The sequence below is a fragment of the Muntiacus reevesi genome, chromosome 4 (assembly GCF_963930625.1).
Source record: "Muntiacus reevesi chromosome 4, mMunRee1.1, whole genome shotgun sequence".
NCBI lineage: Eukaryota > Metazoa > Chordata > Mammalia > Artiodactyla > Cervidae > Muntiacus > Muntiacus reevesi.
In genome coordinates, this window is record NC_089252.1 from 39647716 (window position 1) to 39669561 (window position 21846).

The following is a 21846-nucleotide window of genomic DNA, read 5'->3' on the forward strand; positions in this document are numbered from 1 at the left end:
ACAGCCTTGATGTACTCCTTTTTGGAGCCAGTCTGTCGTTCCATGTCCAGTTCTAACTGTTGCTTCTTGACCCACATACAGATTTCTCAGGAGGCAAGTAAGGTGGTCTGGTTTTCCCATCTGTTGAAGAATTTTTCCCAGTTTGTTATGATCCACACAGTCAAAAGCTTTGGTGTAGTCTATCCTACTAGGGGACTGTAAATAGAAAAATATGGGAGACCCCTGTAATTTAATGGTTACTCAAGAAAGCAGGTTTGCTTAACCACAAAACCAAGCAGTCCTGCTTAGCAACAAAACCATGCAACAAAAGCATGGGACATGACCCCCAAGCAATAAAACACTGGTGGAATGAGCCCCACATCCTGCCCAATGAACTCAGAAAGTTAATGACCCCTTGGTTATGCTCTCTGCACACATAAAAAACAGTAATTTATGGACCTAGCTTGACAAAACTCCCCTGCCCAACCTGAAGGAGGAACTGATGATGGAAGCATGGTGTCTACTCAAGAAAGACAAAGAAGTTCTCCCTCTCCCCACTTTGATTATAAAACTATGGCCTAGGGATGTGACACCCCTTTGCCCACTCTTTTGTAAGCCTTACAAGCGTCCTAGTCTAGTAAAACACTTCTTATTTATCACTTTGCCTCTTTGGTGAATGCCTTCTGCGAAGAAACATAAAGGATTGTGTACCGGAGCCCTTTGGAGACCCGGAACGACAGCAAATGGTTTCACTCTTCCTTGGCCAACCACCCTCTGGACCAGCACGACGCCCCCCCCCCCCCCCGCCCCCCGCCCCGCCCTCTTCCAGCGCTGAGCACAGGGTCAGGGGCTCTCCAAGGGTGCAGCATCCAGTGCACTGAAGCCTGAAGGCTCTACTCTTGGAGACCCTTATTCAGTAGGTGAGGGGAGACCCCAGAAGCCTGCGTTTTTTATAAATCCTCCCTCTGACATCAACTTTGAGCTCAGGTGTCAGCCTCACTGGGTACCGGCGAGTTACCTCTATCAGTTGGGCATCCCCATAACCAGGCGGAGACCAGCTCCCTCCCAGGATGGTCGTGAGGACTCGAGGAGCTCGTGCACGTCACGTCCCAGCTCCGAGACCAGGGCAAGTCGAGCCTGGGGCAAGAGCCAGACCGCAGGGTCTGTGGGAACAAGAAGCTGCCGGAGATGCTGACGGGGAAGAGGGAGAAAGGACAGAGCGCGTGGGCCAGGCGGGAGTACCCGGCCGGGGGTGTGGCCTCCGATGGGCGGAGCCCTAGCGGGGTGGGACCCCAGGCCCGCAGGGCCCGCGGGCGGGGGCGGGGCCTAGTTGGGGGGCGGAGCCGGGCCGCGCGCTGACAGGAGCGCGGGGGGGAGTGAGAGACGCCGCCTGGCGGGAGCTGGCGGCGGCCCAGGCGGGAGCCGGAGGGGCGGAGGGAAACGGGGTGCAGGGGCGAGGCGGCGACCGGCAGGTCTCTGCCTCTTTCGGTGCGGAGGAGGTTTGCGGGCGCCGCGCGGAGGACGGCGTGGAGGCGCGGCCTGCCTCCCTCCACAGCCAGCGGCGCGCCCGCTCGGCCGACCCGCGGGGAACTGGGGCCCGGCGAGCTCGCCGCGCACGGTGAGCGGCGGGGGGCGGGCGGGGGCGCTGCTCTGGGTCTGGAGGCCGCGGCTGGGCGGGCACGGCGGGAGGAGACGCGGCCCGCGAGGCCTGGGCGGCCTGCGGGGGACAAGACGGGCCGGGCGCGGGGCGTCGCTTCTCGCGGCCTCCGGGGCCGCTGTCAGCGCCGCCCGCCGGGCCGCGGCGCTTTGTTCCTGAGGCCCCGGAGGCAGCCGCTCCGGGCTGAGGAGCCGGCTACCTGCGTCTCGGCGCCTCGTTCACCTGGACGCCCGCTCGGGGAGGGTCTTGTGGACAGCCGTGAGGTGGGGAAATACCCCCTGTTCAGTGGTTGTGGCTGATAACTAGTTCAGGAAGCTTCCATTTTCTTACGCCTTCTTGGGCCGCCACGAGTACGGGCCGGCGGCTCCGGGTTCAGTGCAGCGGGCTGTAGGTCCGACGGTCCGGGAGGGGCCCCGCCTTGGCCGCGTCCCCGGGCTTTCCTTGTCCAGAACCGAGCCGCCCGGGTACAGAGCCCCGATTCTCTCTCCACCTTCTGTGGTTTTGCTTTATTGTTCTTCCTCACACTTAGGATAAAGGTTTACAGCGATCTGAAAGGCCCATAAACGTACCTTTTATTCGTCTCACCTCACCTATTTATTTCATTGATTCCATTTTGAGTGTGTGTTTTAAACCCTAGGAAGTTTTATCTTCTCCTTTTTGAAAATTTAATGACCGTGTTGGTTGTTTTTACCACCGTCAGAATTTGTGCTGGTCTTTTTCTCATTTTGGACTGTAACATCTTTTTCAGTAACTTTGAATCTCTGGTAGCTAAGGTAGAGAAGTAAAAGAATATCGTCACATTTTGATAAATCAAGAGTTCTTAATGCAATCGATAATTTACTCTTCCCTTTGTTAATCGCTAAAGTATTTCAGGAACAACTGCCCATTCCTTCTGTTGAACTACTTCGTTCTAGCTAATTACGTTAAGAGACAAAATGAGATAGTAATAAGTAACCACTAGAAAAGTTGGCATTTTTAAATTTTATTTTAATTGTGGGAATTAAAATATCAAATGTGTTTAAATTTTTATAATGCAATATTAATAGTTTTGGGGTTTTTTTGACTGGCTGAAAGTTGAATAGTAGACCTGAAACTAAAGCTGAATGGTAACAGTGTAGTATTGAAACTACTTATTTGCTTTAACTTTCACAGTCACCATTTCTGGGTAGTCAGGAATTTCAGAATTCTATACCTTTGAAGATGGCTAACAAGATGTTGCTAGATAAAATTGTAACTTTTTTTTTTTAGTGTATAAGTAATCTTTTGTTGAGAATAATATTTATAAACGATCACTCATAAGTCCTATCACAGACAATGAGTCTTGGTTTATTTATTTGTTTTTCATTTTTGTATTTGTTTTTACCTTAGCACTTGCCTTTGAGTTAAAGTTTTTTGTTTGTTTTTTTGTTTGTTTAGCTTCCTGGGAGTTACTGATTATCTTTGAAGAATCATGAAGTCACCCTCTGTTGTTATGCTTACGCTCACCATCCTGGTGTTCCTGACATGGGTCCCTATGTCACTGAGTTGTAACAAAGCGCTCTGTGCCAGTGATGTGAGCAAATGCCTCATTCAGGTAGGACTAAGAATGCTGTTTTTACTAATATTAAAATTTACTGTATAGCAGATACAGAATGCAAATACACAGAGTGTCTATGTAATACAGTGTAAGAACCGTAACACTAGTCTGGGGTTTTGCCCCCATACTTCAGAAGCAAACTCAGACTCAGGGAGTTCAGTACAGGAAATAATATCCAGCTTTGTAAACAGGCCGTTCCAGGTGATGAGCTATCTATTCAGGTGAATTAAAGGGTTCTGTTGTACAATCTAGTTTACATAGCAAAGAGGCTCACTTACTATATTTAGGGAAAAAAATTTAGATAGTCAAATCATAGACAGACTGTTCTCTAAATATAATGTACTAATTGCCTGTTCTGTGTAACAAGTTATCCCAAACAGAGTAACTTAATGCAGTAAACATTTGTTATTTACACAGTTCCTGAGGGTTGGAAACCTAGGAGCAGCTGAGCTGGGTGATTTGGGGTCAGGGTTTCTCAAGGTCGCAGGCATTGGGAGAATCTGCTTTCAAGATCCTTGATGGTGATCTCTCTCAGCCATCAAGGCAAGCCTTTCTGAAGAGAAAAGTGGGGTTAAGAGATTGGCTTAGTTCATAGAGCTAATAAGTGGCTGTGGAACGTGGCCTGTGTCTGAACACGTAGGCTATGGCCTTTCCATACGCATACTGATTATTATTGCCCATAAAGTTGGGTTAATTAGTGGTGAACTTCATGTCTTATACAGCTGTTCTCCCTTTTCCCATCCTGTTAGACCATCAGTCTTGGGTCTGTATTAATTAGCCTCCATTCTAGCTGTTGGCTAAGAAATTCAGTGCACTATTGAGACTACATATATTTGAATTCTGTATGAAGTATGACTCAGCCAGCTCTTGCCTGTACTCCAGATATGAGAGCGCTTGTACATATGTACTAGAAGTGATAATGAGTTATGTAGATGAGAGGTATTCTGTGCTGATTTGTGACATTTTGGTGCTTATTAATAGTTAACATTCTGGGAAGCCTGGCCTTTCTGTGACTGTGGCTGCCATCATCTCATACTCCTACTACCGTCTCATACTCCAAGTACCCTCACTTTGCATTTTAAACCAAAACTTTTAACTAGAGAGGCTGGTTGGTTGGTTGTTAATTTTTTTTTTAACTCTGGATGTTTTTAAATAGAAGAGAGAAGAGTATAATGAACAATAGTAACCATCAGCAGTTATAGCAGTCATTAACCCAGGGCTTCCCTTGCCTCATCTCTGTTCCCCAGCACTGTTAGGGTCCCCATTGCTGTTAGTGTCAAGCAGACCCCTGACATTATTTTATCAAATTCTAATGTCTATCTCTGAAAGATAAGAACTCTTGAACACAGCTATCAGGAATTTAAAAATTAACAATAATTATTTAACATCATGTAGTTTTATACCGGAAGTTTTGATTTGACACACCTGCTTAATGGTGGCTGAAAATTTTGTAGTCTTCTCGTGAAATCCAGCTTTGTGCTGTGGTCATAGGGGAATCCGTGCCATTTCCCACATTGTTTCAATGTAGCTTCATTATTCACTATTAGAAATAGTCTCATAACAATTGCTATATTCATGTTTAGGTGGAAATCTACTTAAACCTCAAATTATTTTTGACTCTCCAAGACTATGATTTCCATTATTCAGCTAATTAAAAATTGGATTTTATTTGAAGACCTTGCTTGGTAAGGCAGTATTTAAAGAAGAAAGCTTTTTGTTACTGTCGATAAACACTCTTAAAAGTTTTTGTTTTGCTATTTAATTTAAAAAATCTGTAATACAAAATGCTTCCAAAAGTAGGTTTAAAAAATGTGTAGAAACTGGAAAATCAGGTGCAGCTTCTCCTATTAAATGGTGATTCTGGTAAACTCATTCGAAGATCGTAGGACTCTTTTAAAAAAAAAAAAAAAAAAAAACACGGTTTCAGTAATGTGAGCATTCTAATTCCTGTTCCTTCAGAGCCGAGAATCATCTGTTCCTTTTCTGGAAGAGTGGAGATAGCCCTTGGTAGTGTGTAGTGGTAGTGTATAAGGTTAAAATGATAGAGGCCTTGAATATTGAGGATTTTCTTAAAACCCTTTCTATTGAATTTTAAAATTTTAGCAATAACTTATTTTCTGCTTGTTAACTTTTCATATTAACACTTTTACTTGTATCGAATATGCTGTTTTCTCAGATATCTCTAGGAATTACTAGAAGTTTTATTAATGGAGATGGAGCTATGTCTCTTCCCCCCCCACCACCCCTTTCTGTTACTTAGGTTTCTCTTTCTTCCAAGATAATTTTTTTCTTTCAGTGTATATTTATTTCATGCAGGAGGCTTTCCTCAAATGTACAGTATTCTTTTGATGTCTTTTATAGTGAAGAATGAAGCGTAAAAGCCTGATTGGCCAGACTGTTTGTGGCAGGGCTGGCATACATAGACTGGAGGGTATCGCTTGAGGGTCAGAGAACTCCTCGATGCTGGTGTGTGTTCTCTGCTCTGAGGCTGATCATTTTCCTGAAGTGAAGTTTTTGTTTGCTTTGAATGGCCGGTGTTTGTGCTGTGTTTGGGGTGGTAGTTGGTTGGTAGATACCTAGTTCTTGTCTTTTTTGCCCTTGTGTGGAGGGTAGTCTGACTAGTCAGGTAGAAACTTGAACTTTAATGCCCTCTTTTATTCCTGTTCTCTTGAGAAATAGATTGGCTGTTGACCTTTCACTTGTTAAGAATTGTCAGCTGGGGTCTTTGGGCCTCCTAAATGCTTCTTTTAAAGGGGATCTCCAGAGTTATATTCAAATTTGCATATGTACAGTTTTCTAGGAAGAGTCCCTAGTGTTCAGGAGGCTCTTAGTGTGGTTGACAGCCCTGAGAAGGTGAGGAATTGCTGGGGCTTTGTTTGCCATCACACATACTAAGTTATTAAAATTCCACATTTCCACTCAACATAGATCAAGGCACATTGACATTTTAGATGGCAGTGATAGCTTTTCTCCTTAAACTTGCAGAAAAACATGCACAGAAACAGAGATGGGAGATAAGAACTTAAAGGAAGCCCATGCTGTAGAAGAAACTTCCCTCCTAAGAGGGCATTTAGCTTTGCTTTTTGTTCTTTTGGTTTGGTTTGAACAACATCTGTAGTGTTGAAATGATGTACTGTGAGGATAAGTTAGAACATTTGTTTTTCTTTGAGTCCTCGGCAACTCATGAAATAACTAAATATAAAACATTTTCCCTGGAAGCTCAGAGTTGTGTAAATGTGTTTTACCAACACAGTATTCCTACCCCTCCTACAAATTGCTGCGTAGAAGGGTGGTCCCTGTGTAAGTATTTATTTTGTGCTGACAGGAAAGAAATCTAATTTTAACATCAGGAAAGCAATATTGTCATCTTGGTTTATTCCTTTGCTCATATAACGAGTGGTTGAGCTGTCCTCTTTTAGGGGAAAAATGGTAATACAAGATTTTGCTTTTAACAAAATCTTTCCTGTTTTTTTCTTCTGCCTCTTCGAAAAGAATACTTAAAATTTGGATCAATATTATGCTTCTACTGCTGAAATCTTCAGACCCCTTTTGTATTAAGAACTGAAAAATCACTTATTGACTTGTATTTTTAGCTAATATTTATGGTCATGTTTAGGATGATATAAACATTATATTTCATGAAGCTATTCAAACTTGGGTTCAGAGATCACTGATGCATTCTTTTAGCACTTTGCCAGTTGTCTGAATATTTATTTTGCACTTTTATGAACTAAATCAACAGTCTGGTTTTTTAATTGTAAAAAGTGATTTAACTACTCAATAAACCTTAGATTTTCTGAAATAAGTTGAAATTTCAAAGTAGTTTCTCACTAATAATTCTAGTTTTTTTTAATGTATTTCAAGTTAAAATTGTAAATAGTTCGGGTAACATCAGGGTTTTCTTAATCACAGTAAACTAAACAATTAACTTACTCTCCCTTGTTCCTTAATCAGTGCTAATTAAATTCCACGTTAGTTTTTTGCTACAGTTATCTTGCTTTGTTACTAGACTAGTAATATTTTGGTGTATAATATGCGATGTTTCTTCTTTCCTTTTATGAACATTACTATGTTTTCCCTCTTTTTTTTCTACTTCCCTGTCTTTAAAAGTTGTGATTCTGAGTTATTTTTGTCCTGATTTGCTTTAGGGAATGCCTCCTGAAAATCTTTGAAATTAATATCCAGAAGTAATAAGTCAAACCTGATGTAATTTAAGGGTCGAATAAGTCATTGTTTCCCTTCAGTGCAAAGTTGTGGGGGACTTCCCTGGCAGTCCACTGGTTAAGACTTCATTCTTCCCTACATGCTGTGTGTTGGGGCCAAAAAAAAAAAACCACCCCAAAGATGAGGATTTTATCAGAACACTTGGAAGTTTTTAAATGTAATGTTCATAGGGAGGATAGTAAAATAACTCCCCATTCACCCATCACTCAGCTCCAGCCTTGGTCAGCATATGGCCAGTCCAGTCTCTTCTCCACCTCCTCCCACTTCACCTCATCTGGATGATTTTAAAGAAATGCTTTAGGGTACTTTTGAAGTAGGATTAAAGTTTTGTTATGAGGTTTATATAAGAAATGGGTGTAATTTAATATATTTTGGTAGTTCATGTATTGTATGCTGATCTATTTAACCAAAATTCTGTTTTCATAATGTTAGTAGTATTTCACTTAAGTTTATATTATTTTCAAGGCAAAAGTTGGCCAATTAGAATTTGAACATGTTGATAAGATTTGGGTTAGATATTTCTGTCCCAAGTTTGAAAGTCTGTCTGATGTCATCCTTAAAGAATATTCATATGTCAAAACAGATTTGTTGTAACTAACATAATTATAATTATGTTTATTCTTTTGAATAAAGGTTAATTATTGGAAGATGTGTTGTTTATATTTGTTTTTTAAACACTCATTTGACCTAAGTAAGGGTTGTGAAAATTGTGTCACTGCAGGTACAGGCTGATGGTTTGTTGGTTACTGATGTTCCCACAGTGTTCATTTTCGTAATTACCTTTGTTCTTACATTCCTGGGGGTTTTAGGTCATGATATTATAAATAGTATCAGTTTGTTTAGTTTAATATTTAAGGACCTCAGCTTATGTTTTTGAGTGTCTTATTTTTTTTATTGTACTGTACACAATTAAACTAGATCTTAAGAAGTCCACTACCACCTAAATTTAAATTTATTTGCCTTGATAAAAATATTGTGTTCTCAAAGGGACGCCACAAAACACATAGAAGAAGAAAAAGGAAAGGAAGCAATTTATAGTCCTGTTTAGAATCTAATTACTGACTACTCTTAATACTTGATACAGTCCTTTTTATTCTATGTCTAGGTGATTTTTAACACTTAAATATAGAATAAAGGTTGTTGTATATCAGTACAACTTTCACATTCTGCATTCTTCACCAGCATTGTTTTATGTTTCTTTGTTTTTTTAAAAATATATGTTAGAGAAATTTAGTTTGAAATTAAAATAGAGAAATATATTTTCAAAACTATCTTCTGCATTACTTTTTTAAATACCAGTTTATGTTTATATAATGCTTCTTACTTTTCAGGTCAGATTTGTTAAAATAATAAATTTATGGACCTCAGTGTACTATACTGGTCCTTCAAAGATGAAATGAGGTATTCCTTAGACTCCCAAAGCTTTTTGGGGCTAAGATTGGTCATATATGCTCATGTAACCACTACAGCAGTTGAGATAGGGAATATTTTCGTCACCCTGAAAAGTCCCTTGGTGCCCAGGGAGTCAAGACTAACCTCTTCCCCAGCCTCAGTACCTTTCCACCACCGGTTGATTTTTGTCCCTGTCATTTCGCCTTTCCCAGAATGTCTGCTAACAGGATGGTACAGTGCATTCCCTTCTGTGCCTGCTGGCTTCTTTCAGTGAGCAGAGTGCTTCTGAGATTGACAGTGCGGCTGTGTGTTTCAGGGAGTCCTTTCTTGGTCTTGCTGAGTGATGTTCTGGCGTGTGTATTTCTTCATCCGTTCACTCGCTGATGGACATGAATTGTTTCTAGTTTGGGTTGATGATGAATGAAGTTATTTACTTTCATGTGTAGGTCTTTGTGTGGATGTGTGTTTTCATTTCTCTTGTGTAAATACCTAGGAGTGGGACTGCTGGATCACACAGCATCTGAGAAACAGACTTGGTGTGACATGCTGCCATTTGCGGGCTAGGACTTGAATCCAGGCCCTGTAAATCCAAGTCGTCTGCTGTCCACTAGACTCTAATGCTGTTTCCGGTGATGATATTTCCAAAATCTCTCAGATTTTGGCAACAGTTAAAGAGTGGAGATATTTACCAACGATTTTACATCAGAATATAAATAAAAATTCCCCTCAAGTGAGCAGTTTCCATCTCTGACCTGGAAGTATGGAAGTTTATAAAATGAACTCTTTCATAAAGAGTTTATAAAATGAAGCTATAAGTCTTGGCTTACTCTTAGATGAATAATGCCCCCAATTTATTTTGCATAGAGGATTAAGATCTCACCAACACCTTAGTCATACAGAGAATAAGATTTTCCACTAAAGATTGAATAATCATATGAAATCTGTCTTTTGGCATGAAAAAATTGAAATTCTTTGTAATAGTCAAGATTCTCACTGATACTAACATAGTAAAAATACATTTTAAATGATTAGCCTCTTCCCACAACTTTTCATCCTGCCATGTTTTCATTTCATAGAGGCTTTTGAAGCAGATTGTCAAATTATCTGTAAATACTCATGCTGTTCAATGTAGGATAGCTCAAACGTATAAATTTCTGTTTTCTATTTAGTATAAGATTTCAGTTTTTTCCACTATAAATGTATTGAACGGTGTGGTGTGATCACCATGCCTTAAGAACACCTAGCGTGGTACTTTGCGCAGAGGTGGAGATGAATGTCCCCCTAGCTCTGGCTCACGGAGGCCTTGGGGCTGGAGCAGCTCTGAGGCAGGAGGACACTGGAGCCCAGTTGGGTTGGGTTGCTGGTCCGCCCCCTCCAGCCTTTCATCTGGACCAGGAGCAGCACCCACACTTTCCCTGAGACTTGCAGACCATGGAGGCAGTGATGTAATCGTTAACTGGCTGAAGCAAAAACAGAATTAGGTATTAAATCCCAACTCGCTGGTTTTGCAGCTCATGCCAGTGATACTTATTTTACCTTTACAAACAATGATTAAACTTGGGCAGTAGCACTTGTCATTGTATTCAAGTACTGAGAGTGAAAGATATAATAGTGCCTTTGATTAGGCAACCTGAAGGGTTAGCTAAGTTTAATTGTGGGCTTGTTCTAAGAAAGTAATAACTATAATTACTGAAATGCTAAATTAATGAGAAGCTTTATATTATTATTTATATTAATAAGCTTTATGTTTTAAAAGCAGGAATAGTGATCCAAAACCGGGGTCAGATCTCAGCCACTTACTAATTGAATGATGTACAAATTCATGACATTATAGGAAAATAGAGATAAATTATGATTTGATAAGGGTTTTATGAGCTTCAATATAATGCATATAAAACTCTTAGCACAATGCCTGTTAATGTTACATAAAACCCACTTAGGAATTCTGGGGGAGGTGGTGGCAGGACAAAAGTGGAGGCACTAGGTCAGGCTTGCTTTCTGGCTCTGTGAACATCCAGTTTGGTTGGGATCCTACATTCAGCCTACAGAGTGGTGCTCAGGGTTGGTCACAGGGAGTTTAGTGAACTAGTAAATAGCCAGTCCACACAGAAATCCCACATCTCAGCACAACCGGCTCTCTAGTTATGATGGAGACTTTGAAGTAAAAGTGATATAGAATATAATCATCTTTCTGAAGCTGGTGCTGGAACATGGACAGACTGTGAAAGAGGTGAAGAATTTCAGAAGAAAAGGGAACTTTGTGCATTGTTGATGGGAATGTAAATCGGTGTAGCCACTATTGAGAACATTTTGGAGGTTCCTCAAAAAATTAAAAATATAACCATCACACATCACATGATCTAGCAATTCCACATCTGGGGATATATTCAAAGGAAGCAAAAACCCACCTCCAAGAGGTCTCTGCACCCCCATGTTCATAGCAGCATAACATACAACTGCCAAGATATGGAAACAACCTCAGTTTCCACTGATGAATAAATGGATAAAGAAGTTGTGGGGTGTGTGTGTATTTGCATATATTTGTATACATACACACACACACACACACACACACATGCATACAGGGGTGTGGAATATTATTCAGCCATAAAAAATGAGGAAATCCTACCATTTGCAACAACATGGATGGATCTTAAAGGCATTGTGCTAAATGAAATACGTGCAAAAAACCCCAACAAACTCATAGAAAAGGAGGTCATATTTGTGGTTACCAGAAGTGGGATCACTGGGAGGAGAAATTGGAGGAAGATCAAAAAGTACCAATTTGCAGTTATAAGTAAGTCTTAGGGCTGTAATGTCCCACATGGTGACTGTAGTTACTGCTGCTATGTGACATATAGGAAAGCTGTTAAGAGAGTAGATCCTGAGAGTTTTCATCATAAGGAGAAATCTTTTTTTTTTTTTTTCATTTTATCTATATGAGATGATGGATGTTAGCTAAACCTACTGCAGGGATCATTTCACAATAAACGTAAATCAAACCATCATGCTGTACACCTTAAACATGAAAATTTAATGTATATCAGTGTTACAGTGAGTGATATATGTCAGTTACCTCTCACTAAAACTGGAAATATCATCTTGCAAAAAATTGTGTCATATAAGAATGATGGATTGACTCTAATGGTCTAGAAACATAGTAAGATTAATAGGGATGAATATTGTGCTATGTTTTTATATATGTGTATATATATAATGTAACCAACTGGAGAAAGCCAAGTAAGCCATGTGTTCACGGAGTTTCCCTCAGGTTGGGTTTGTTTCGCAGTGGCTCTGGTGGCCAGAGAAGGGGTAGGGGAGAGGATAAAGGAATTACCTTGAAGCTTCATGTACAAAGCAAGCCGTGTTAATTAGTTTTGTGCAGTAGCAAACCATCCCAAAGCTTTGTGACTTAAAACAATAACCATTTATTTTGCTTTTCTTTCTGAGGGTCAGCAGCTTGGGACTTTATCTGCCAAGTGGGTTTTCTGGGCTTATTCTTGTGACTGTTGTCAGCTGCTGGTTGATTGGAGGATGGCTGAGCTGGGGTGGCTTCAGATGGACTGACTTGTCCATGTGGACCTCTCCGGGGCTTCACATGGCAGCTGGGCAAAATTCTAAGAGAAGAAGTGAAAACACCCGCACCATCTTCAGGCCCACACTCAGAACTGACACTAAATCACTTCCACCAGATTCTGTTGATCAGAGCAAGTTTCAAGATGACTTCCATTCAAGAGATCTGGAAATAGATCCTTGTCTCTTGATCAGAGGAGCTGCAAAGAAGGTGACATGGGGAGGGGAAGGATCGCTGCCCATTTTGTAAACAGTCAGGCACGCTTAGATCAATGAAACTAGTTGTTAAAAGACGCTGTTATTTATACTTTACATATGGAGGAACCACAGCTCCCACTACAAGTCAACTGGCCATGCATTTTACAATGAACCTAATAGCTGGAAAGTGGATTCTGTTCTTGTCCTGAGTGTGTTGCGTTCATATGGGAGATGAAGTTATGGATTATGAAGTAAAATCTCTTTATTTTGTTTCAAAATAAGATAAAAGGATCCAAAATGCATTCATTGAATGTGTCCAAAAGAAAATCTAAATCTCCTGAGAGCTAAGTAGTACTTGAATCTAATTCCAAGTCTAAATATCTACTTTGTATATGTTCCTACAAATAGTTAATGATGTTAAATTTAAAAAAATAATGTGCCAAGAGTAAATTACTATAAATGCAGATATTATGGAGTGCTTTTTTACTGCAAAAAAGTAGAGATTTTAAATGTAGTTATTTGGAATTTTAAGTCTTAGCATCTGCTTCATTTCTAGGAGCTCTGCCAGTGCCGCCCTGGAGAAGGAAACTGCTCCTGCTGTAAGGAGTGCATGCTGTGTCTTGGGACCCTCTGGGATGAGTGCTGTGACTGTGTTGGTAAGTTTATGTTAAGTTTCTTAATATTTCCTATCATAGAATCCTTGACTTTAAGAGACTTTAAATAGTATAAATGTATTTTATGTGCATAGACTAGGGTGTGTATAAGATATTGTAGGTGTTTAGAACATCGTTGCATTTGCTTGTATCGAATAGTATTTACATATATATGTGTGTGTTTGTATTTTTATAGAAAAGGTGTGGGAAGAAATTCTTGTAAAATAAGAGTGGAGGAACAAGCAGAAGATTTTTTTTTACTTTTTATTTTTAATTTTCGTACTATTTACACATATATATATTTTTTAAAGTCATGCAAATTTTATTTTTAAATTTTATTTATTAAAATAAATAAGTAAATTTATTAAAATTTACTTTTAAATTTTATTTATTATTTTAAATGAAAGAGGTCAGGAATAGGTACATGGGGGCCAGGGGTGGGGGTGGGTCAGTCTTGGCAGAGAGCAGAGTTGTTTGTTGGTTTTTCTTTTGGCTGCACTGTGCAGCATGCAGGATCTTACTTCCCCAACCAGGGATCGAACATGTGGCCCCTGCAGTGGAAGTGGAGTGTCCTAACCACTGAACCGCCAGGGAATTCCATTGGCTTTCACTTTTAATTTCCAAGAGCCCTCTTCTGATTGTCCTTGTAAGGGGGCATGCAGTTCTTGTTTTATAGATAAAATAGGTCTTCTGCTCCTGAATCTTCCCAGAGTTCCACGGTGACATGGGCCTGAGGGAGACTGTAGCAGTGACATTCAGCTCTTGGACTCTCCCAAAGAGGAGAAATGTTTCAGTGTCTTGTTCTCTTTTGCCCTGTACTGAGTTCTGAGACAGCTGCAGTCAATGTGCCTTTTCCTACCCCTATATCTCGGTATCTAAGATAGTACCGGGTACAGTGTCTGGTACACACAAGGCATGTCAGTGTTTTGTGACTGTCAAATAAATGAATTCTTACTGCATCGTCCTCCCAAAATGGACAGTTTATTCTCTGCCCTTGATGGGTATAGTTTTGTGTGTGTGTGTGATGTTAACTGATGTAAAAGAAACTTGAATTATTTTAGAGCATTAAATATAAGTTAATTTAGTATGTATAATGAAAGCAAAAATGAGACAATGGTATTGACCCCTGATAAACACGTAAAAGTATTTATCGTAAACATGGAAGCCAAATACACGAATGTACTTTTATCATTACCTAAAATACTATGTGAGTGAGAGAGAGAGTGTGTATGTGTGTGTGAGTGTGTGTATATGAGAGAGAGGTTTGTGTGTGTGTGTGAGAGAGAGAGAGAGAATGTGTGTGAGTGTGAGAGAGAGTGTGTGTCTTTTAACCATCACACAATAGTGCCATTTGGCTTTTTCTAGGAAGAGTTCTTCCACTGAGAAAGATTAATTATATGTGTTCATATCTCTACAATTTTAGAAGTAACTGGTGTGCTTCTTAGCTTGCCCCCTCCAAAACATTATTTACCTTTAAGGATTTAATGACCGGTTTTCAACTGTGAGTTAATTCATTACATAACTTCATCTTTCATTTTAGCTTCAGCTGCTGTTTCTGGTGTAAAGTTTAGATACTCCAGTTCTTTTTATGTGGCGGTGCTCTCCTCCTTGGGGGCAGTTCTCCTCCAGGTTGGGCTCCCTTGGTGTCCTTTGCAGACCTGTGGCCGCACCTCCCTTCTAAGTGGAAACACTTCCCATACTTTCTGTGGGTAGGGTCCAGACTTCTGAAGGGACCCAGATTAGAGGGCAGGCAGGCTTCCTGTCCCATCTCCTACTGTGGACTTGAACCATGTACTTTGTCCAGCAAGCTTCCTCCTCCAGCACCCTTGTGTAAGAGCATCTGTTCCTGTCTTCTGATTTTCTCTTAAGAGGAACTGTTTAGCTTATTTATCTAGCTTATTTCATCATTGCTGTTCAACATACTCCTCAGATGCGGGTGGTGTTTAGATGCTGGATCTCTGCCCGCAGGCTTTGTTTTGGGTATGCGTGTGTTTGTTTTGTTTTTACTTTTCCAAATGTACACAGAGAGCACAGTGAACTGCTGTTAGTGGCCCCCAGTGCCAACAGCCATGCCTGCTCCATCCATCATCTGTCTGTGTGTCTGTCCCCGCCTTGTTTGTTTGGACTGTTAGAAAGTAAATACATAGTTTTACTGTACCTCCAAACTGCTTTAGTTATTCATCTCAAGAAAGAGTGAGTTTCCTTACATGACATAATATCAGTGCCACAGCTAACATGTTTAACAATACTTCTTCGTGTCTAACACCCAGTCCTATTCAGATTGCCCTAGTTGCCTAAGGGCTGTTTATTGTTGTTTTAGTCAAAGCAAGATCCAGCAGAGTCCACTTAGTATATTTGCTTGTTAGGTTTCTTTAGTTTCTTTTATTCTAAAAAAGTTCCACCTCCCCTCATCACCTTTTAAAATTCCATTGACTTGATGAAGGAACTAGAGAGTTCTGGTGGAAAATATGCCACCTTCTGGATCTGACTGAGAGCTTCTTGTGATTATTTAACTTTTTGCTCTGTCCTCTATGTTTCCTATGACTAGAAGACCAAAAGGAAGAGCTTCCCCTTCTCCATTTTTAAATTCATTTATTTATAATATAAAGACTCATAAATCCCTATTTTATTTATAGAGTGGTAATCCATTGTTGTCAGTATTTATTTTAATGTTAAAATTGTCAGTTTGGCCAATGGGAGCCTTTTCAGGTTGCCTCCCATGTCTTTCGGCATGTCCCATCATTCATTAATTACTTTCTTAGTTTCTGGCACAGAAGGGTGTCCCAGGGTCATTTTGGACATTCCCTAACCCACCCCTGGAGTCACTCTTTTCCCCAAGGAGCTTTGTTCCTCTTAGCCAAGTATAGGTATTTAGAAAACAAGATCTGGGCCCTTGGTGTACTCTGTGTTACTAGGGTGTCATTGCCTCTAGGCCTCTTAGCCAAAAAGCTAGGAAAGTGTCTGTGTACATGTTAGAAGGCACCTGACTTTACTATTTTGGAGCTTGGGTTTCAAGGCACTACCTAATAATATCTCATGACATTTCAATCAGTGAGAAAAAGAAATTTATTCTCTTTGCCTTCCTTCCCATCCCCCCACCCCAACCGCCAGGCATGTGTAACCCTCGCAACTATAGCGACACGCCACCAACCTCGAAGAGCACAGTGGAGGAGCTTCACGAGCCCATCCCTTCCCTCTTCCGCGCGCTCACGGAAGGAGACACCCAGCTGAACTGGAACATCGTCTCCTTCCCTGTTGCAGAAGAGCTCTCACATCACGAGAACCTGGTTTCATTTTTGGAAACCGTGAACCAACCCCACCACCAAAACGTGTCTGTTCCCAGTAACAACGTTCATGCTCCGTATTCTAGTGACAAAGGTAACTGCCAAAGGCGACTTTTTCTCTGTTATCCCCCTTGCTTTCTGTGTGGTCTGTGAAGCCTGTTTTAACATCTTTTAGAGCAGCTTTTTGGTTTTGAGTGTGTACAGTCTTAAGTATTTTCTGGACTTTAATAACCCCACCCCTGAGTAAACAAGGAGTTGTTCTCACAGCTCCTTCAGACTCTTGATGATAAAGGCTACACTGAAAAATAGATAACCTGGTTCTAATTTTGTTTGCATTAGGCTTTCATTGTTATTTTCATGAGACAACAACAGGGTTGCTTACCTTATGCAGAGCTGTTCCTCATCAGGTAACATCTGGAGCATCCTAGGAGCCCAGGTTTCTGTAATAGCATTGATGTCACGAATGATGCCAGGCCATCAGCTCAGTTTTGTAATGAGCCAGCTGGTATTACAGACACCTGACTTCCAGGTGTAGCCTGACCCCAGCCAGTGCTCTGCAAGTGAGCATTGTTGGTCAGAAGGGAAACTGAATGAGTGACGTGTAGGACTTGGAGAAACATGTTTAGGAACATGTAATAGTGAGCAAAGTCATACCTGAACTTTGGAATGTAAGAGGGATGTAACTTTCATAAAGTCTGTGATGTTTCCAAATAAAACTCTCCACACAGGTCCACTGTGGAAGGATAAGACAGGTTTGAGTATTACAGTTATTTCTTAAAATCTGAGATGTATCGCACAAGCAGTATAATTTGTGCTTTTTTGTTTGCCTTTCTTGTTGTGCCCTCCATTACAAGCCTACCTAATCTGAAGTAGTATGAACTTCAGCCCTCAACAGTAAAAGCAGATCAGTTTTTGTTAATAGTAAGACTCCATAACTCCCCTCAGGTTAAAGTGCTTTATAAGACAAATTCTGGGTCTTGGGAAACTTCAGAAATGTACAAATATGTCTTACTACCACTTTCCCATTATTGAAATATAGATAATCAACATGCTACTGCTAACTGCTAAGTCACTTCAGTCATGTCCAACTCTGTGCGACCCCATCCCTGGGATTCTCCAGGCAAGAACACTGGAGTGGGTTGCCATTTCCTTCTCCAGTGCATAAAAGTGAAAAGTGAAAGTGAAAAGTGAAGTCACTTAGTCTGACCCTTCGTGACCCCATGGACTGCAGCCTACTAGGCTCCTCCGTCCATGGGATTTTCCAGGCAAGAGCACTGGAGTGGGGTGCCATTGCCTTCTCTGAGATAATCAACATGCTAGATGTTAAATAATTCATAAGTTTTTCCTAAAGACTATTCAAATTCATGAACTAATAAGCACAAAGCTCATTACTAGAGACACCAGCCAGGGTAATTTCTAATAACCAATGCCGAATTGTGCCACATTGCTAACCACACTGCATCCTTTGAATTTCTTAAGTTTATTTTATTGTAAATTCTCAGTATAAGTTTAGAACAGTATCTCCCAAACTTGTTTTAGCTGGAGGATCCTCTCCTTATTGGAGGTGCCCAATGATCTCCTTCCAGGTCAGAGTGAAATTTGAGGAAGTGGTGAAGGAAGCTCTCTGTGTCTGAGCTGGAGCGGGAGACTCCCTTCTTGATTAACAGATGTGTTCTTTTCCCCACACCTCACCCACCGTCCTGGGCAGGCTCACAGCAAGAGAGCTTAGATAAATAACTTGCTAGTAGTGTTCAGCTAGGTGTTAAAGCATTCTCTGCTTTTCCTACTCATTGCTCTGAAACCTTACTTAATCTTTGGTTTTTCAGAACACATGTGTACTGTGGTTTACTTTGATGACTGCATGTCCATACATCAGTGTAAAATATCCTGCGAGTCCATGGGTGCTTCCAAGTATCGCTGGTTCCATAATGCCTGCTGCGAGTGCATCGGTCCAGAGTGTATCGACTATGGTAGCAAAACTGTCAAATGTATGAACTGCATGTTTTAAGGAAGGAGAAGATGTATAGATAGAAGCAGTTTCGTCAGAGGTATGATATGGAAAGCTATTTAGCAATGTCTACTGGTTGCATCCAAATGCAGCAGGTTGAGAAGATATAAAGAGCTTGGACTGAGTTACTTTTAAAGTCTGACAAATCAAGGATTGTGCTGACTTCCAATTCTAATTGCCCTTCCTGCCTGCTGCTGGTGGGAGCCCTTTCTTCTAAACACCTACAGCCTTGGTCATGTGAGGAGCAAGTGCACAGAGAATGCCTACAGAGAGGAGAGGCTTCTAACACAAAGCCTCCTGTCATCTTCTGCCACATTCCAGAAGCCTCTTGTGTCAAAGGTTTAGAGCATTTTGAGTTATGATTTCTTCACTGTACTACTCCTGGGACACTGAGTTTTTAGAGTTGTTTGCCATTTTCCACTGTGCCTGGTATTATTTACCCATTCTGTGCGTATGATAGATATTCATATAGATCATTCTGAGATCTCACCAAAAGATCACCATAAAAGTTTAATTTGAAACCTCTTTTACATCAGTTTTCGAAGATAAATGCTTACTGTATTTTACAGTGTAGAACTCTCTGGAGCACTCAGTCCTGCACTCCACATACGACAAAGCTGTAGGGAGAGTCTCTCCTCCTGTAGCCCAGCCCCAGAGTGCTGGTGTGGGTCATATCTTTACAAGAATTGCCTGGCACACCTGAGGCTTTGTGAAGAGCACGGCTCGGTAACAGGAAGGGAGAGCTTTTTCTGACTTAAGGGGCCAGCGTAAAGAGCTCCAGGAGTGGGAAACCACTGCCGCCTGGACTCCAGGGACACGGCGCCCCTTGTTTGGAGACGGCAGCGCTGTGCTCGCTGGACGGGGGAGTGAGCCCGCTCGGGCTTAGCGCCACGCCCTCCAGTGGACGGGCGGTCAGAGGGGACGGAGCAGAGAATCCAGATATGAACGGGGAGGGTTGAAAATGGGGATTCTAATAGAAACAAACTTAAAACTATTTACATTCATTATTTTGTTATTTTGTAACCTTTCCTTTAGGTTTGTATCTGAATCAAGTGTTCTCCTTAAACAAAGGAAATCACACAGTAGGAGGTTAAGATTGTGAACTGCTACCTGCTCTCCCCACCCCCAGATAATTCTGTTCTAGATGACATTAACTCTAAATACACTACAGAACATTGTGTCAAGGAAGATAAGCTTAAATAGTGTGTGCCCTTCTTGGTAGTAAAATCTTGGTCTTCAAGGCTGAAACTGAAACATACATGTTTATGTTCTCTTAGCTTTACAAAATTATTAATTTCTCAAATAGTATATATTTGAATTATAAACAACTTTCTAGGAATACCTCTTTGTATATCTAAATATTTTAGTATATAAAAATAGATAATGCTTTTTGTATTCATTATCTGAACAGTAGTTACAAGATCACATGTGATATTATGATTAACTTTCATAAAATATAAAGACTTGATACCTTTTCTCTCAGATAACTCTAATGAACACTCAAGGTACTTTAGCCTTTTAAAAAGTTGAAATTTAGCTCATGGATGTATTTTTCAGATGAGAAAACATTGGGATGTCTTCTTACTTTTACCTAGAATGCCTCTGTTTACAAGTGCCTTGAAAACAAACATTAGCTCCCTTTCTTCACTAATAACTATAAAACCGAAGGTTTTCTTGAACTTAAAAGAGAAAATTTTAAAGATATCTGCAGCCAGCTGCCTCATTTCCACTTTACTGTTTTTCAGAGTCATTTATACCTAGGAATAGAGGAATGTTTTTGTGTTTATTTACAACATGCTTAATTTTCCATAAATATGTCAGCAAGCTTTTTTTTTAAACTGCATTTATCTTCCTTTTTTGGTGTTCATTATTAAACTCTAAAATATAATATCACTTATTGGAAGAATAATTTCTTGAACCATGTTGTGTTTTAACTGATTTTTCTTATCACTATTTCTCCCAGTAGAAATTATCCCTAAATATAATGGTAAGTTTTACATTCAAATTTACTTAACTTTTTGACTTATGAAGGAGTTAAAGCATTCACCTAAACAATTCCATTTCCAATTCTGTAATGTATTTCAGGTTTTGAACAATAGTTTTCCAAATTAAAAGTATAGCATTTGGGAAACTGATAACTCTACTATAATTTATACCATCTATTATCATTCTAAGCACAATTCATTTCTATATTAAAGCTCTGGTTTAAAAAAAAAAAATCAAAAGTCATTTTGTGACCTTTTATATAACTAGATCCAAAAAAATTAAATCTTAAACCAGTAGGTGTTCTAAAAGTCATATATAAAAGTTTCTGTCCTTTTGTAAGACATGTCTGTGCTTTTCTGCCCCCCCCCCATAACATCTAATTATTACCAAGACTGTGCTCACAACAGTAGTACCAAATCAAATGATAATCCAAGTGCAGTAAGATACATAGATGCTATAAAAGAGTCATTCATTTAGAAATATGATTTCTAAAGTTTCAGAAAGCAAACTTGATAAAATGTTAGGATATTTGAATAACTTTATTAATAGAATAGCATCACAATAGAGAAAAGAAGCCAAGACTTCTGGAAAATGAGGTAAATATAAAAAGCCACATATTTAAAGTTTGTTTTTAATGAAATCTTCATTGAAGATTTTTAAAATCTATTCTGCTTTCCCAAGAGTTTATGTTTATTGTATTTTACATGATCTATGACATATAAAATTATGTATTTTTTCCTTTGGTTGTCCCCATGAACAAAAAAGTATTTTAATAAAAAATTGAAATGAGCGTGCAATGTTCTTTGTTAACGTCACCGTAGCAAAGTAGAATAAGTTTGCCATTTCTGGCTGGTGCAGTTATTGTTTAAGGGCATGTCGCCCTCTCTCTGGATGTCCCTACAGATCAGTTGAAACAAAGGCTCTTTCACAAGTTTGCTTTCTGCTTTTTCATGGACTTTACTCCAACATGGGGAAACCTTGGAAATGAAATACATACCTTCTCCTTGCCCTGCAGGCCTTGTGAAGCCACACAGCCTCCCGTGAACTTCCAAGGGTTGGTTGATTGGTCGGTTGGTCAGCAGGAGCACTGAGAACGCTGTGGGCAGAGGCCTATCGGCCCCACCCTGACTCGACAGGCAGGGCTGCTGGAGCTGAGCACCCTAGGCTTCTCGTGCAGTGAGGTCAGGGCTGTTCCCAGACTGCGTTGTGACGGCGTGGTGGAGAGGGGAAGGTCCAGGGAACAGGCTGCTCTTGCCCGCCTGCTTGATGTCAGGGGTGACAGACCTGAGGGGTAGAATCAGTTTCAGGAAAGGTTA

General features: G+C 40.4%; 1 protein-coding gene across 2 annotated transcripts; it reads left to right on the top strand.

Annotated features, from left to right (window-relative positions):
• The first annotated feature begins 1353 nt into the window (after positions 1 to 1353).
• TWSG1 (twisted gastrulation BMP signaling modulator 1) lies at positions 1354 to 21320 on the top strand. Of its 2 annotated transcripts, XM_065932573.1 has the most exons (5): positions 1354 to 1597; positions 3053 to 3209; positions 13156 to 13255; positions 16364 to 16630; positions 18363 to 21320. In XM_065932573.1, exons 2-5 carry the CDS (start codon positions 3087 to 3089, stop codon positions 18542 to 18544), a joined length of 672 nt encoding a protein of 223 aa, XP_065788645.1. In that variant the 5' UTR covers positions 1354 to 1597; positions 3053 to 3086; the 3' UTR covers positions 18545 to 21320. The 2 variants fall into 2 exon arrangements, with proteins under 2 accessions (XP_065788645.1, XP_065788644.1); XM_065932572.1 differs by lacking the exons at positions 1354 to 1597; positions 3053 to 3209 and adding an exon at positions 12281 to 12612.
• Positions 21321 to 21846: the final 526 nt, after the last annotated feature.